This window comes from Podarcis liolepis, assembly GCF_965112155.1.
Source record: "Podarcis liolepis genome assembly, chromosome: 1".
NCBI lineage: Eukaryota > Metazoa > Chordata > Lepidosauria > Squamata > Lacertidae > Podarcis > Podarcis liolepis.
The window spans coordinates 68,520,567-68,537,650 of NC_139554.1; the positions used below are offsets into that span (position 1 = coordinate 68,520,567).

At 41.5% G+C, this 17,084-nt stretch overlaps 1 protein-coding gene across 4 annotated transcripts in view; it reads left to right on the plus strand.

The window, feature by feature from the left end:
* The window catches only part of IRAG1 (inositol 1,4,5-triphosphate receptor associated 1), a 91,455-nt gene that overhangs the window by 16,498 nt on the left and 57,873 nt on the right, over positions 1-17,084 (plus strand). For 3 of the 4 annotated variants that reach the window (XM_083476441.1, XM_083476442.1, XM_083476443.1), the window contains exons 13-14: positions 774-915; positions 2,046-2,110. In XM_083476441.1, coding sequence (XP_083332567.1) covers positions 774-915; positions 2,046-2,110 — 207 coding nt within the window. The remainder of the gene's footprint in view (positions 1-773; positions 916-2,045; positions 2,111-17,084) is intronic. The other variant, XM_083476444.1, reaches the window with a different exon arrangement.

Consider the following 17,084-nt stretch of genomic DNA (forward strand, 5'->3'; position numbering starts at 1 on the left):
AAGCAACTCTGAAGCTATTTTGAGCACATAGAAGCCAAAGCAGCCAAAGTGTGGGAATAATATCCAGTGTTAATCAGAGTAGACCTGCTACTACTACTAATAATAATTTCATTATTTATACCCCCAACGTTTGAGAGCCAAGACACATGCACGTATGAGCACAGCTTCATGGGATAGAGCTGGATAGCTCAGTTGGTTACAGCATGGTGCTGATAATGCCAAGGTGGCAGGTTTGATCCTGGGACAACTGCATATTCCTGTATTGTAGGGAGTTGGACTAGATGATCCTCAGGGTCCCCTCCAAATCTACGATTCTATGATCAATCATAGAATCAGAAGTTCAGAAGGTTGTGGGAGAGAGGGACCAAAAAGGTCATGTGCGTTGTGTGAAGACATCCCCACCACATCTCTAATGGGAAAAACACAGTGATTTGACATTGCTGTGTTTTAAGCTGCTAATGTGAGCATACAGTTTACTTCTTTTCAGACACTATATGAAAAGGGGAAACAGGGAGCAAGCTGAAGCATGCCCAGCCTCCTCACATTGGAGGAGTTGCCAGTTGGAGATTACTCAGGAGGACTGCACAGAGCTAATGCTTGGAAGATGGCACCAACAGGCCTCTTGCAGATTAATATTACAGGCGTTTTGGATAGGGAGCATTTCTTTTTCATGGTTTTGGTTGAGCTTTTCATAGTTAGAGCATATGTTTTCTCATCTCTACAGGGATAATGCAGCTTTTAATATTCAGAACTAAAATATTGTGTTTATTCAGTCTGCAGAACCAACAAACTGTGAGGACTTCAATCACAGCAGTGACAACGTAACATTTGTTGGCATGAAAAATGAGCTACCCCATTGTTTTTCAATGGCTCATCAATGTTCAGCACATCAAGAAGACAACAATAAAATGAGTGGTAGGAGAAAACATTCCCTAGAAAACGCTAAACAGAGTGTTGTTTCCACTCTCCCACTATGCAATTTAGGTAATAAACCTGGAAGTGTGTTATGAAATTGACTTTAAGTATTCATCAAACATTGTATCCTATATACCAAACAGAAATAAATGACATTCCTCCTTAGGGTTCCTCCAGACCCACTATTCAGCATTTGTCTTGATGTGCTTGCTCAAAGCTTAAGTGTTAGTCTGTGTCTTTACTGAGCATTCATTCTGATTTGCTTATGATATAGATATACAACATAGATAGATAGATAGATAGATAGATAGATAGATAGATAGATATACAACATGAGATAGATATACAACGTCCTGATACGTTTGCAGTGAGGTTACACATCTTCCCATTGATAATTTGTTCTTCCCAGACTTTTCAGTGAATGTCCCTGTCACTTTCCTAACCGCAAAAAAGGGGATTTATTGTGCTAGGGTGACAGAGCATTTCAAAGCTCTTTAATTGCACCAACCTATATTTCCAATTTGTTCCTGAATCCCTCCTGCAAAATAGTGACATTTGCCCCATTAATTTTTTTTGCCAAAAGCACACAGTTAAGACTGTCACTCCGTTTCATGTTTTTTCTCCTGCCAACCAGACGATCTCACCCTCTCATTACTTTAACCGATGTCATTATGTTTTAATTTACCCATCCCAACAACTCAAGTATTTGCCACTGGACTTGCGGGCAACTGCCAGCTTCCTATCCTCCCCCCACCCTTAAAAGTCTATCAGATATAGAGGATTCAAAGTTGCAGTTTTTGTTAGCAAATTTATTTGTATGCAGCATCTCCATGAGCATCATTCCTGATTATTTAAATTTCAGTTGTTGAGTAGGAAGATAAGTTAAACTGTTGCTAGGTATAATCAGACTGAATTGCCTGGAGTTGTTCTGATGGGTTATGGTTGCCAGGCTATTGTTGCCTGAGATAGAGAAAAACATATGCCACATCTATACGCTTGAACAAGGATGTTCAAGGCAAGGATGGCACTGTTTCTGCAAAGTTTCATTTTTGCCCTAGCATTTATTGTGTTGTTCAACTGTATCATTTTAATAAGTATCTAATAGTACTTATCTGTTCTCTTTGTACGAGCAGATGAAAAATACTCTGAAATGGAAAAACCTGCATTGGTAATGAAAAACAGAAAACCTAGCAAGGTAAGGAAATGAGATTATAAGAACCTTTGGTATTTTATATTTGAAATTAAGCTATATTCATGTAGGAGTTGTTTCCTCTAATGGAACAACCTGCATTTCCAGGCAAACTGGGGTTACAGCATCATACCTCATTCATTTCTTGGTGTAGTAGTTTTTAATGTATCTTAGAGCATTTCTTGGTATTGATCGTGAACAGGTATTCATTCATTCCTAGACTGAAACTAATTTATCCAATGCAATAACAACTATATTCATGACTTTCATAGTGAGATATTGAACAACATCATGATCAGCAAGCAGGTCTAGCTCTAGTAAGTAGAAGCTGTCTGGCAACCCTATTGTGCTATGTGGGTAAAGCTGGGTACAGATGTAATAAACTGGAATAAACTAACAGATTCTCCAAGCTTTATTGCCTTGCCAGATAGGTTTTTATTGGCAATGGGTGGTTTGCAGAAATTACAAGTGTATAGGTATTGACAAAATGAGGATATGTGTCTTTGGAAAAGAAAATATAATAGTTAGAACTCTTGGTGCTTGGGAACCATTGCAATCATGGGTGTAGCCAGGATTTTTGTTGGGGGACGCAGGCATTTTGTGTGTGGGGGGGCAGAATCTCAGTTAGCTATGTATTTTTATTGGTTTAGGTGGGCAACTGCCCCTCTTCCCCCCCCCCCCCGGCTATGGCCATGATTGCAATGCTATAAAGGAACATGAGGTGGACACCTGGCTGAAGCTTAAGGACACGTGGGCCTAGTCAGACCTAGATGGGAAACCACCTATGTGCTTTGTATGTTACCTTGGGATTTATAATGGAAAAAAGCAAGATGTAAAATACAAACTTTCCAAATCTCAAGGGAAAGAATTTTGCAGAGGAGAATAAGAAAACTGAAATAACTTTGGAAAGTTGCATGTAAGTATGAAGGCTGAGGTTGAACTGGAGGCAACAGTCCGAGATAGTTCCTAGGAGTAAGGAGTTGTGCCAGGAAATAGGGGTTGAGGGATAAAACCACGAATAAGGACTAGAAAACCAGCAAAGCTCAGGAAGTCCGTGCTGCTTGGCCAAGGCCCAACTAGAACAGGGAGGCAACTTATGCTCCTTCCTATCCAGGAAGAGATCATGGCCAGCCTTGGTGGGTGGAGTCAACTCAGGGCTTGAGAGTACGGTATTTGATTGTCTAAATAAATGCTGCAACCTGCAGTTTGAGGATTATTAGGCCAGCCACACACAGATCCAAGGACTTACATGTTTCCAGGTTCAAATTTAACATTATGCTAAATGTGTAGCTAGCGACTACACCTGATATTTTAAATACAGGCATGGTGGGGTGATTTTTCCATGGAGACCACAGATGTGGGATGGGGAGGTTTAATCTTTCTATTGCAGTCACAATATGGACAAGAATCCCCCATCCCAAGCTACAAAAATTAGACAAATGAACTGGAACCTTTCTTAATACATCTGATGCTCATGCTTGAGGTGGGATTGGGGCTGCAGCTGGGGAAGGAAGGATTAGATTTAAATTCTCCTCATGCTGTGGACCCCATGAAAGTGAGCCTCCTTCCCCGGCACCTGCAGTTTAACTAAGAAAACTCCCAAATATAGCTAGCCACACATTTAGCATAACATAGAGTACCCTGAGTTGCATTAGCTGGAGAGAAGGAGAGATGGAAATGGATGCAATTCTGATTTAAGTACAGTTATGTTTTTAGGATCTTCCCCTGTCCCCTCCTTCATCTAGACTAAATTGCTGCATGCCACATTATTTTGTTATAGTATATTCAGGACACTGGGCAGAACCCTGTCAGTGGAAGCCCTGCGTAAAGACTCCCACTTGTACAACAGGGCATTCCCACCCCCATATCCTCCCCCCCCAGCCTATCCCTGCACCTCCCAAAATTGGCTCTGGCAGTTCAGGAGAACCTCCAGAATAGTTTGCAGGGGGAGAGGACGTGGGATCATTCCACCTGGCAAGCTGATATGCCTGTGCAGACAGAATGTTTGTCACAGTGCAGGGTTGAATTCCATCCACTAAATGTTGCCCATTTAATGTAGGATTATAGTGTAATGCAGTTTCATCAACCTAGTTTGTTATACTCCCATACTTGTTGTCTACTTTAAAACAAATACAGTACTGTTACTCTGCTCTTATAAAATCCGACTGCAGAATTAACAACTAGTTGAACCAATTTCCAAATGATCCTTATTAAATAGCTTTTACTAATGTAAAAGCATTCAGGACTCCTCACAATTGCATTTAATACAGTTTTTCAAAGTTAGTTGTCGTTCCCCTTATTTTACTGGATTCTTGAGCTGTGTGGAATAACTTTTTGTAGTTTAACAGTTTTGGTTTTTGATGGCATGTCTCTCTTCCTTGGGGAGTAAATTCTCTTGCTAATGAACGGAGAATAGTGTTCCCCAGGCCTCTTTTGACTTTTGACTAAAAATAACATCTGTCACTACCAAGAAGCTGTGTGTAAAATTAGAATTTCTCAGGGCAGATTGAGAACAAGATTTGTTTATGCCTTGTGCTTTTAAAATAGGATGACGTTGCAGAGTTTGCTTTATTGTTAGTGTGTATCCTCTAGCATCAATTGGAGAGAATTGAGTATCTTCTACACCACCTATGGAAAAGAGGTTTCATTTATGACCGCAAAAACTTTCAAATATAATACCTTGTAAGAACATTACTTGATTTCTTGGTGAGAAAATTTCTTTGGAATAAAATAACCCAAATGTATCTATAAGAACTAGGCTAAGACCTGTACGAAATGAAATATTGCCCAAGAACATCTTTGAAACATTATGCATGGCAAAAGCAGTACTGTATGTGACAAATACTTTATCCAGTCTTGGGGTACCCATGGCCAAAATGTACATGGCCAGACACTCTTGACTGTGTGGTAGAACATTGGTTTTCATACCACATTCATCATCAGTTGAAGCTGCAGTTGTGCACAGCAGGGCAGAAGCTTGAGTGGAATGTTGCGGAGGTAGTATTGTCTGCAGAAGTCCATATCTTCCTTTCCTAGGTAGTATACATTTCACAACAAAGGGCTTGGATGTTTGATTTTTTTAAAACTGAGTCTAGATATTTCTCTAAATCTATTTATTTGCAATATGTATATTCCACCTTTTAGGTGGACAATGGGCTTCCAAGTGAAAGGGTGCTGGTCCCTTACTAAGACTCTTGGGGTCGAGGAGTGATGATAGAAAATAAAAACTGCTTCTAGTGTTATAACTAAGCAAACTTGCATGTGAAAATACTTCAATTTGCTCATGGCACATTCTGTCATTTGTTTTGAAGGTATCATGGAGTGTTTGATGCATAGTGTTATGAAACTGGACATCCCCTTTTGTCTTTAGTTTTTCTGTATTGGTGGGGTTTGATTCTGTTGCTCAAGAATGGCAAAATGTCCCCCCTCCATGTCAAACACTTTCCTAATCTATGTCTAAGTGAATTCAGATGAATAGACTGCCTAAGGGCAAGCACACTTGGTCTCTGGTAGCATGGTTGTTTGAAGTGCTGTTTTTCTAGAAAAAAAGGTGTCAGAACTCACTATGAACACTTCCCCTATTCTCTTATAATGGCAATGACAGGGATGCATTCTGGCCCCCACATTGTTTTGCCTATTCTTAAACGACCTAGGGACGCGGGTGGCGCTGTGGGTAAAACCTCAGCGCCTAGGGCTTGCCGATCGCATGGTCGGTGGTTCGAATCCCTGCAGCGGGGTGAGCTCCCGTCTTTTGGTCCCAGCTCCTGCCCACCTAGCAGTTCGAAAGCACCCCTAAGTGCAAGTAGATAAATAGGTACCGCTTTATAGCTGGAAGGTAAACGGCGTTTCCGTGTGCTGCGCTGATGCTGGCTCGCCAGAGCAGCTTCATCATGCTGGCCACATGACCCGGAAGTGTCTCCGGACAGCGCTGGCCCCCAGCCTCTTAAGTGAGATGGGCGCACAACCCTAGAGTCGGACACGACTGGCCCGCACGGGCAGGGGTACCTTTAAACGACCTAGAAGCAAGCCTAATGGACTCAGGCGGACACCTTCCAAAAATAGGAATGAGAAGGAACCCCTTGTTGTTATATGCGGATGATGCAGCCATCATTTCATGTTCTAGACCGGGTTTGAAATATCTGCTGAGGAAGTTTTCTGATTACTGTTTTGGAAATGGCTTATCCATAATTACGAAAAATAAAAAAAATTAGTATTCAGAAGAAGCTTCTCCCGACTTAAATGGGTGCTGGATGGCCATAACCTTGAACAGATTAAATACTTCAGTTATCTAGGGCTGACTTTCCATCATACAAGATCTTGGAAGTACCACTGGCAAACCTCCCTTCAAAAGGCGGAGATCACAAAGCTAGCCATACTCAGATTCTTTTTCACAAAGGGTATGTTCCAGCAAGTATGTTCTAGCAGCCTTAAGGGTTTTCAATGCAAAATCCGTTCCCCAACTCCTGTACACTGCAAATGTCTGGCATAATGGGGACCTGCCTAAGCTAGATGGCTTTCAGGCAAAATTTCTACGATCTCTGCTGCAGGTACCCAACTGTGTCCCCAACTCCATACTTCTGTTAGAAGCTGGTGAATGCCCAATTACAACTAAAGCATGGTGGGCTGCCCTAAAACATTGGCTCAGGATTGTAGTGTTTGATCTAGGGAAGGGTTTATATCAACACCTGTCCAATGAGGAGTTTGTCAGCAATTGGCAGAAAACCATGGCTAGAAAAGCCACCTCTATTGTCACCCCCCCAACTCTATTACCTGGGTTATGAAGGTGCCCTAAAGACGTTAAAGCAAAGATTATGGGATAATACACACAGTGACGTGATCCCAATCACATGCAGTCTGTAGTCCATTGGCAGTAGGAGTACAATATGGGCATGTCTTTAAGTTAACACCTTACATTAAAAACTGGACAGTACCAAATTACAGAAGGTTATTCACTAAAGCCAGACTAAACCTTTTTCCTTCCGCAGTGTTGGATGGCAGGTTGAGAGGAGTTCCCTACCAGGACAGGCTTTGCTTGTGTGCATAAGACATCAATTCTATAAAACATATTTTGCTGCACTGTGCGAAATACAAGCAAGCCAGGGCTGAATTGCTATTACTCTTGCTGGTACCTTTCCTGGGAAAATCAGAGGCTCACTATGTCAGGTTCCTACTGGAAGACTGGACAAATGCTAGAACATTAGCAGTGACAAAGTTTTTATTGGTGGTTGCAAGAACCAATGATCCCTATCTTTAAGTCTGAACAAAATGCTTGTTTAACCTGGTGGTAGGCTGTCTGAATTGTGTAATTCTTTGTAATGATTTGTTGGATCTCTGGACCGTAATAATGATTGATATAATGGCAATGACGCCCACCTGAGAATTGCTGGAACTGAGTTCTGGTGAGTTCTGGTTGAAAAAAAGCCCTGATTGTTTGTATCATCCTTCTAAGAGGGGGGAAGATTTGGCTTGCATCCGATAACAGATGTGTGGTTAAGATGGCTTTGTAGATTTTGGAAGAGAGATCTTGACCTGCCATGACCAAGAGTAGAAGCACATGGACACAATGAAGCAGTTGGCGAGACAGGCCATAGCTATAGAACCTTGGAGAGCTCCGACTGATAAGAGGGATACCCCTCCAAACCCTGACCCGCCCCCACCATGCTTTCTGTGTGTCTCAGTTGCTTCTCATCTGCTGCATTCTGTGTGCTATTGTAGAGAAGGAGGTGCTTGGCCTCTTGGGTGAATTGAACTTGGCACGCCTAAGGATCCCAGTTCAGGCTCCACAGGTTCAAAGCTGTTATGTTTCAGGTTTTGTATCAAGACCTCCTGGTCATGTTCTTCAGCTCAAGATGCGATGGCCATGGGCTTGACTGGCTCAGTCTCTTCTCTTTCCAAACCTCAGCTATCACTCAAGGCCAGGACTATGGCAGGCGTTATTCCAGGGGTGCCAATCATAAACATTTCCATTCTGTGTTCATAAGGTGGCTCAGTGGCCTGAGGAAAGTTGGTATCAGTGGTAATATGGTAGTAACATCATTATGTTAAGCTTGAAAGCACCAGAGCCTTTTTGGAGGAAACAGACTAGTCTTAGTAGAGATTTGTCTATTTTTATATTGTGTTTGTGTCAAGCTTCTGACATTGATTGGCTGAGCTAGTGCAATGACATGGAGCATTCAGTTGCCCAGGGAACAAAAAGAGTTTGTGGTCTAGCTTCTCTGAAGAAAGGGAATGTTGCACACAAGAACAGGGTGACATTGTAGGAGAGCACCAAGGATGCAAGAGGTAAGGAGGTTGAAGAAAGAGAGTAAAACAGGCACTAAGATTGAGAGAGGGGTGGAAGAGGAGGAGGCTTGGGGGAAAGGGTCGAAGAGGCAGTGAATTCAGGCAAGATGGAGCTAATTGGAGAGAACTCCGTAGAATCTGCGCAGCAATTAAGGTCAGAAGGGACTTTATGGTTGGGGGAGAAGCAACAGAGTGCTAAGAAACCAGGGCTGGATCTACATTAATCTTTTAAAGGTTATTAGTTATATCGTTCTATAACATCACCTTACCTTTAATATGCTGTTTCCCTATTGTGGGTGGCCCATAGCTCTGCAGTGCCCTCTGGTGTCATATTTTAATAATGCATTATTAATCATGAGTGTAGATCCGCCCCAGGTCAAGGTACAAAGCAAGTGTGGCCTGAAAAGGTACAGAAGAGAGATGGGAAGGTACAGAACTGAAGAATGAATGGGACAAAGCTGGGGAAGTAGGATTGCTGCTGTGCACTACTGGTAGGAAGGAAGTCTGCCATTGGGACTGGTTGGGCAGGAGACAGGGAGGTCAGCAGTAGGTGGAGACAGAAACAACGATAGGTGGAGTCAACTAATTCTAGTTTTGTCCCCATCCTCCTCCCTACTGAGTTCTACAATGGGAACACTGACATTAAAGGGGAGGAAGCTGACAGCCAGTGCTGCCCCCTGGACTGGATATAAAACAAAAGGTAGGCAGGTAGGGCAGACAGAGGTTGATGGGGCAGTACCACATCTCCCCTAATGGACAAGCCTCCACAGGTTCACTGGGAGCAATATTCACTGGCCTTAAATTTTTGAGAGAGCACATTTAGCAATAGATAAGTGGAATTAAAGCACCCTTTTGACTCAAGTGACATGTGTTGGCTCATAGTAGATTAAACTAGTGGTTTGCCACAATAGCTAACAGACTTTCCACCCATATACAAAGTTACTTGTTGATTATGCTAGGATGTTGTTTGCATTCCTGTAGAATCGTGGGGAGGAAACAGGATGTGACTGTGCATTATGGTGTGACTATTTCTTGGTGAACAGTAAATGGGCACCGTTAATACTTAAAAATGTTACATACATTCTGTGGCAGTACTAATACTAACTAAAAAGCCTTTTAAATGTCTGGTACATATGTATTATGTCCCTGTGTGTAATATGAGACAAGTATTTTGTTACAGACTCATGGGCTATTAACAAAGTAACTAACAAAGTATACAATTGTTTTCAGAAAACTAAAAAAAATTGGGCAAGTTATTGATCTAAATAATAGATATACTTGTGTTATGAAATTTCTTGATTGGCAAAATTGATTGCTGCTTTTCTGGCTGCTGGAATATTCAGTATTGGCTCAGTTAGGACATTTAAGTGTATTTGGCCTTCTTAATTATCAAATTAAAAACACTAAATGTGTTTCATTCTCAGTCTGGTTTTCCAAGAAAAACATTTCTGCATCAGATTACTGAAGTTTAAAAAAATATTTGCTCATCTGTGATAATTGCTTCATGTAAAACAACAACAACAACCCTGTATTGCCTATGTCAGCTAATCATTTTAAATTGGTGAATGACTTCCAGTTGTGCAAACTTTATAAATGTTCATCTTCCATCCTGCTAGGAACCATTCCTAATATTATTTTCTAGGTTTGTCAATTTTACCACTTTCTTTGAGGGGGGTGGGGTCTATTAGACCTACATAAGAATGGATATGCATTTTGTTTAGTTCATCATTAGTAAATATTGCAAGAATTGCTGAATAAATATGCCTGAATTATAATGTATTCTTAGGATTGATCCACACTTTTCCATGTACAATTAGATTTAAGCTTCAACAGAAGTCTGAAAGACTATATTGTTGAGAAAACAGTAGGACAGAGACTGTGGTGGTACACACACACACACACACACAGAGAGAGAGAGAGAGAGAGAGAGAGAGAGAGAGAGAGAGAGAATGCGCTCTCTATCTCATGAATGTGCCTCCCAAATATCTACAAAACTGCATAAGGATTACATGTCCCCATTTCAAGCTTGTTTTTACTGCCCTTTCTCTATCTTTGTCCTAGGGTTTAAGGATGTTCAGTCTTTTGCCATTGTGTAGTTTACACTAGTCATTGTGTAGTACACAACTAGTTTGAGTAAGTCCTGTACATGAGCAGCCATTGCATTGGGCAGAGTGAGGTGCCTGCCTCAAGCAACTGATTTTGGGTGTGAAGGGCAGCAAATGTATGGTTATTTGTTTATGTGTTTTCCTGCCAGACAGGAGAAGAGGTGATTGCCTCAGATGCCAAAATAATGGGTACTGTGCAACTTGACTTGGTAGGGGGCCGGCGGGGTGGCGGGGAGGTACTTTGCTGTTCTGGCTCAGGCAGCAAAATGTCTTCTGCCTGCTCTGGCTGGGGATGACAGAGCACTGATGTCAGCAAAGCTTGTTTACATTTTGCCTGCTTTTCACAATAGTTATCATCAGATTCTTGGAAGGTGGCTCTTCATTTCCCTAAGTTCCTTTATTTTCTGCATTTATCCAGTACAATTTTTAAAATGTGCGCTCTCTCTCTCTCTCTCTCTCTCTCTCTCTGTGTGTGTGTGTGTGTGTGTAAGTGTGTAATGCAAATGATACTTATGTAAAAGTGTTTTGGAAAAGTACTGACTGTGAACCAAGAGACTGCTTTCATGAGCCATAGAATTAAAATAGATGGCTTAAAAAAATTAACCCTTCCACCCTCACATATTTTTGCAGATATAGACACCCAGTGCTTTTTCTTCTTTCTGGGGGAACTTGAGGGTACGCAGTACCAGCACCTTTCCCCCTCCAAATGTTAAAAGGGTGACACTTACTGTAACAAATTCATGGTGAGTGCCAGCAGCTTTAAACAAAACAAAACAAAACACTGCGGTACCCATATAATGGCGATGATGTTAACAAGCAAGTGTTGTTTTTGATAGTACAGATGGATCTGTGTGTGGCTATCAAAATGCAAATGCAAATGTTATTTTCAAACACAGATTTATCAGATTCCCAGGACAGGACTGGAGATCAAAGCGATAGAAGAGCTTTCTATTTCATGCCATAGTGAATTGAACTACAGAAAAGTACTTGATTCCCCCCCCCCCCAATAAGTTTGTTTATTTCCTTGTTGGGAATAATAGTCTTCAGAGTTAACTGCCATCTTATTTAAATCTGCTGTAAATAAATGTAACAAGAAGAATGCTATCCATTCTCCTAATCATTTAAAATCCCAATGAAACATGAATAGGATTACCATGTAATTGGACTGTGAATGAGGCCTTGTTTGTTTGTTTGTTTGTTTGTTTGTCTTCTTTTAGGGATATACCCTGCCCTTCAATAGAATTCTCAGACCATCTTAGAATGATAATGAATAGCATTACTGGATTGTCACATGTACAAAACTGAGGACTAGAATCATTTTCCTCTTTTTGGATTAGAAGGCTGCATAAATCTCTGAATACTCTTACATCATTATAATTTTGCTAGATTTAGAGTACAATTGTATACCTGGGATTTGATGGCTGAAGAGTGGTAGAATTTGGTGGGAACTGCTCTGTGTTGCATAAACAAGCACTGGCGGAGGAAGAGGAGTGCGGGGGGAGCGCACCGCCCCCAGCAGCGCGATCCCGGTGGGGTGCCAGCGCGGCTGCCCCCCCACTCCCACTGGGAGCCACACCCCTGCAGGAGGTGCATCACACTCCCAAGACATGCACCAGCCCCGCCCCCGCCTGCTCTCCGCCCCCTGGTGCCGGAGCATGAAGCTCCATCACTGTAAACAAGTCCACAATATGCTTCTGCTGCTGTGGAGTTAATAGAGAGCCCAGACATGATGTTGCATAAAAAGAGCAAATGCAACTCAATCCCACATCACTAAAAAATACGCAGAGCAAAGCTCCAAAGACCTGAGTACATAAAAATGTTTTTATCTGGTATGTAAAAACAGATAGTGATAGGGCCACAGGTACCTCCCTGGGGAGGACATTCCACAAGTGGGGAGCCACCACTGAGAAGGCCTGTTCTCATGTTACACCCCCCCCCCCCACCTATCTCCCTTGGAAGGGAGTACACAGAGAAAGGCCTTAGATGATGAGCACAGGGTCCAGATTGGTTCATGTAGGCAGAGGAGATCCTTGAGCTATTGGAGTACTGAGCTGCGTAACACTTTATAGGCCAAAACCAGCACTTTGAATTGGACCTGGAAACTAATTGGTAGCCAGGTGCACTGTGCCAGGATTGGTCTTATGTTCAGGCCATCTTGCCCCAGTCATTAATCCGGCTGGCTGCTGAATTCTACACCAATTTTCCAAACCATCTTCAGAAACACCCCCACATATAACACAGTCATTTTGGTAATCTAACCTAGACGTTTCCAGATCATAGCCAACAGAAGTTGAGCTATTCCTGTCCAGATAAGGGTCTAGCTGGGTCACCAGCTAAAACTAATTGATGGCGCGTCACACTACCAAAGCCACCTGGACCTTAAGTGATAGTAGTGAATCTAGAAATATCCCCAATCTTTGAACCTACTCCTTCAGAAGGAGTGTAACCTCATCTAAAGCAGGCCATGTCCTACCCATTTGGTCAGGTGAACCACCCACTAATAGTGCAACAGTCTTATCTGGATTAAGCTTCAGTTTATTGACTCTCTTCCAGTCAAGGCCAATACATCAGTCTAACCACTGCCACACTTGCAGATGTAAAGGAGATGTAAAGGAGATATATATCTGTATATCATCAGCATATTGCTGACACTGTACTACAATTCTTTGGATTACCCCTGCCCTTCAGTAATTTCATGTAGATAATAAACAGCATAGAGAATAAAATTGAACTCTGTGCCCTTCATGGGGCTCCATGGGGTCAAATACTATACCACCATCTGGAGAAGGTCATCCAAGTAGGATCGGAACCACTGCAAAGCAGTGCCACCCACCCCCAGCTCAGATAGCCACTCCAGAATGCTCTGGTTGATGGTATTGAAAGCTGCTGAGAGATCAAGGTGGATTAATAGGGACACACTCCTATTTCTCTTTCTGGACACAGGTCTTCAAACAGGGTGACCAAGGCAGGTTCTGTGCCAAAACTGGGCCTCAACCCCGATTGAAATAGATCTAGAAAATCGGTTGCCAGAATCTTGCCAATCTATTGGAAGTCACTCAGAGATTGATCAGTAGATTCTTCCCCATCTATCACGTGGTGTTTTAGAAAATATACCGGTACTCTACTTTTCTAGCTCCTTTATCACGGTTAAAAGATCTGGCACTTTACATCTGACCTCCTGGTGGTTTGGCTTAATATATGTCTAACATTAAACATGCATCAATTTTAAATTTTGAAAAGTATTCCTTGATCATATACAGAGTGCTTTTCTTCAGTAGTGAGTAACTTCAAACAGCCTACATATATCAGTAATTTGGGAGGTGAAAAGGTCAGGAGGTCTAATTCTAGAAAACCCTGAACTTTGGTATCTCTTGCTTGTAGAAATTAAGTACTAAATGTTGTAAAAATTAAAAGCTTTGTTTTAAGATAAAACTATGAATCAAAAAAGAAGTTTTAGAAAGATTAACAACCTTGGAACAGAACTCCATCAGTGGTTCAGATTTTTATAATTTTTTTATGAGATAGTCTTTGAAGAATCTCATGCTCTTTCTAGCTACAACTTCACAATGCCATGACTTTTTAATGCTTTGGCTTTTAAGAGGGGTTTTGTTTTGTTTTTTTGGTCTCTTACACAGTCTAGGTCACTGACTGGCTGTCCCTGGCTTTGTTCCATTTCTGAACTCTTCTTTCCTTTGTGGTTTGTGTCCCTCTCTGTATGTTCAGTTGCTTATGTCTTCGTGAGTCTAGTTTTCGGTACCATTCCATCAGAAGGTTAAGTGTCTCCCGGGCCCTTCAATATGTTAAAAAATAGAAGAAAAAGTTAAAACAATCTTGTGATACAATGACAAGACTGAAAAGTCTGTCTGTTGGTTTTTGAAAATCAATTTTTAAAGTTGTGCTGTTGCCCACATGGACTTCACTGCATGTATGTGGGTCTGGAGGAGTGGGAGAGAGATGCAGTTCGACAAAAAGAGAGGAAGAGATCTATGTTTGGTTGTATAGATGGGTGGGGGCAGATATATGCATGTTGGTCTGTGATTTGTATGTGTACAGTGAGTGCTTACAGGTGCTGCTCAGGTGTGAAGAAGAGTGTGGTGTGACTACCTTATATATCTACCCTGGCATCAGGGAATGTTCCCTGTTGTATGGGGAGGGGATTAATTTTGTGAGATCTTCTTAATCGAAACAAGCAGGGTATAACTGACTTCCCATGGAAGGTATGAGGTTATCGGGGGGGTGGGGAACAGAAATGAGTGCAGTATCTCTAATTTTGTGTTATGCCACATGGGAACCATTTTGTGAGTGGCACCCATGGCACCTTCTCAAAATTCAGAATGTGCCCAGTGAAGCAACATGGCTGGCTACCCCTGCTCTACCATCTATTGCAAGTACATTGCTAGTTACTTAAAAGATTCAGGGCACAGGCCTGTGACACATATTTGTATATATGATAATATTCATGCGTATATGCTTAGATCTCTGAGCAGATGAAGATGGTGGGGTCTCACCAGTATTATGCTCTTGCAGCCCTATAAGCACATTTTTAAAGAGCAGAGAAAGAGGCAGACAATCCAGGGCAGACAAAAGATTTTGGCCTCAGACCTCCAATGGCCCTGGTCTGGAGTCATAGAAATGAAGTATTTATCGATCCCTTGACAGGCTAGGAATGATTCATGAACCACAAGTTTGACTGTCTAGTTTATGCTAAGTGAGCTGTAGAACTGGGCCCTAGGCAAAGTTTTGTGTACAGATACCAGCAGATTGTGAAAATAGCCTCTTTTCTTCTCATGCAAGCTGTAAATAGCAGCCCCTTGAGTTTACATTTAAATTTTTTTAAAACTTTCCCTTCAAGGACCTCAGAGGGGTTTACATTTATTCCCCCTAATAGGAAAACACTATCCTTATGTGGAGCTAGGTCAAAGTTCTCTAAATGTTTGCATGTACCGGTACCTAGTGGCTTGGGCTAGTGCCTTTGCCCCAAAGGGCTGTGTGCATTTGGAAATCCCAGAACGATTGCATTTGCTCTTGTGTGCACCTGTGTTAAGGGTTAACAAACACATCACTTCAGTCTTGCCATTTCATCTGCTTCCTCCTTGCCCGATTTAAATTTAGTTATTCAGAAATGAGTAACATTCTCATGTTCTGAAGCGTGTGCGAATGCAAATGGGTGTTCTGCTGGTATTTGTTCTTGGCATTTGTGCTAAAAAGGGGGAAGCCTTTCACTCTAATTCCTTGAGACACAGAAGAGACTTTTTGAAGAGTCAGTTAAAAACAAAACTCATTTTTAACGTTAGTTGCTCAGCTTGCTTTCTTGAGTTAGAAAGTGCTTTAGCTTAGTTAAGGGAGCCAGATGTAACACATTGACCTTAAATGGTAAAAGCTCCCAGAGTGAGCAGAAGAGAGAGAGAGAGAGAGAGAGAGAGAGAGAGAGAGAAGCTTTCCCGAAGGGGGAAAACAAGAGGAATAGCTCAGTTTTAGGTAAGTAATCTCAGTAAACCAAGAATAAACAGCTTTCTTCAGCTAAGATCCAAAACGGAACGCTTTCCCCTCCTTAAAGGTACAGTACCTCATTCTTATGCTTTACGTGGGTGAAATGTTATTGATGTGCTGGATTTCAGTTTCCTAAACAGGAGTAGTAAGGCTGCGCACTTGACTGAATCCTCTTCCCTTTGAAAGTACACAACCATCCTAAAGAAATGTAAGCGCTTAGTCTGTGCTGAAGTCTGATATTTAAGTAATTTTATCAAGAGAACATGTCCTTGGCTTAGAATCATTAGCAGCTGCCCTGTACTTTTTGCTAACAAGCTGAAATGATTAGCTACTACTCTGATTGTTTATAAACAAGTAAGTGTAAAATGAGCTCACTGTAACAGTAGCATGCTATTGTATGAGCTTTTCTGCCACATAGTCCCTGAACAGAATATACACCAGAACCGCTTGCTTGATGGATTGCCTTGTAGCCTCTGGAACCTGTCTTTTAAGAAGAGCTTTGTGGAGCTGTTTCTATGGTGTAGTAGTCCATATCTGCTTTTAAAAGAAGCTACAGTATAACTAAGCCAAGGGGATCTAGGATATGAAGAAGTTTTTTAATTTCATGTAAAAGATTAACAAATATATTAGAGGAAGGAATTGGTGCAGTTATCATTTTAGCCACATGGTTTGCAACTCTAATTTACTTGTCATGAATTCTTTTAAAGTATACTTCCTGGGTGTTTTGACTTGTGTGAAAAGCATAATTTCAGCTGCCATAAACTGAAAGTTTCAAGATCATATTGTTTATATTCACGTTTACACTTTCATGCAAGAAACTGTAAGCTGGCCAGTATCCCAGTTCTACATGGTAAAACCTTTCTTGCGGTACTGAGTATTTTATGGGGAACGTGGCAAGAATAATCAGTGTTTGGACAGTACATATTTAAATAAGCCAAGAACTCTTGCATTTTGAAATAGTTACTGTACTTTTTTGACATTTGCTAAGGGTTGTGTTCTGCCCCATCAGATACTGCAGACAAACTATTTTTTGGATTGCAGCCATGATGTTTAATGCAAAGCGCAAGGAATACAGTTCTATATTCATAGTGAGTGTCACTATT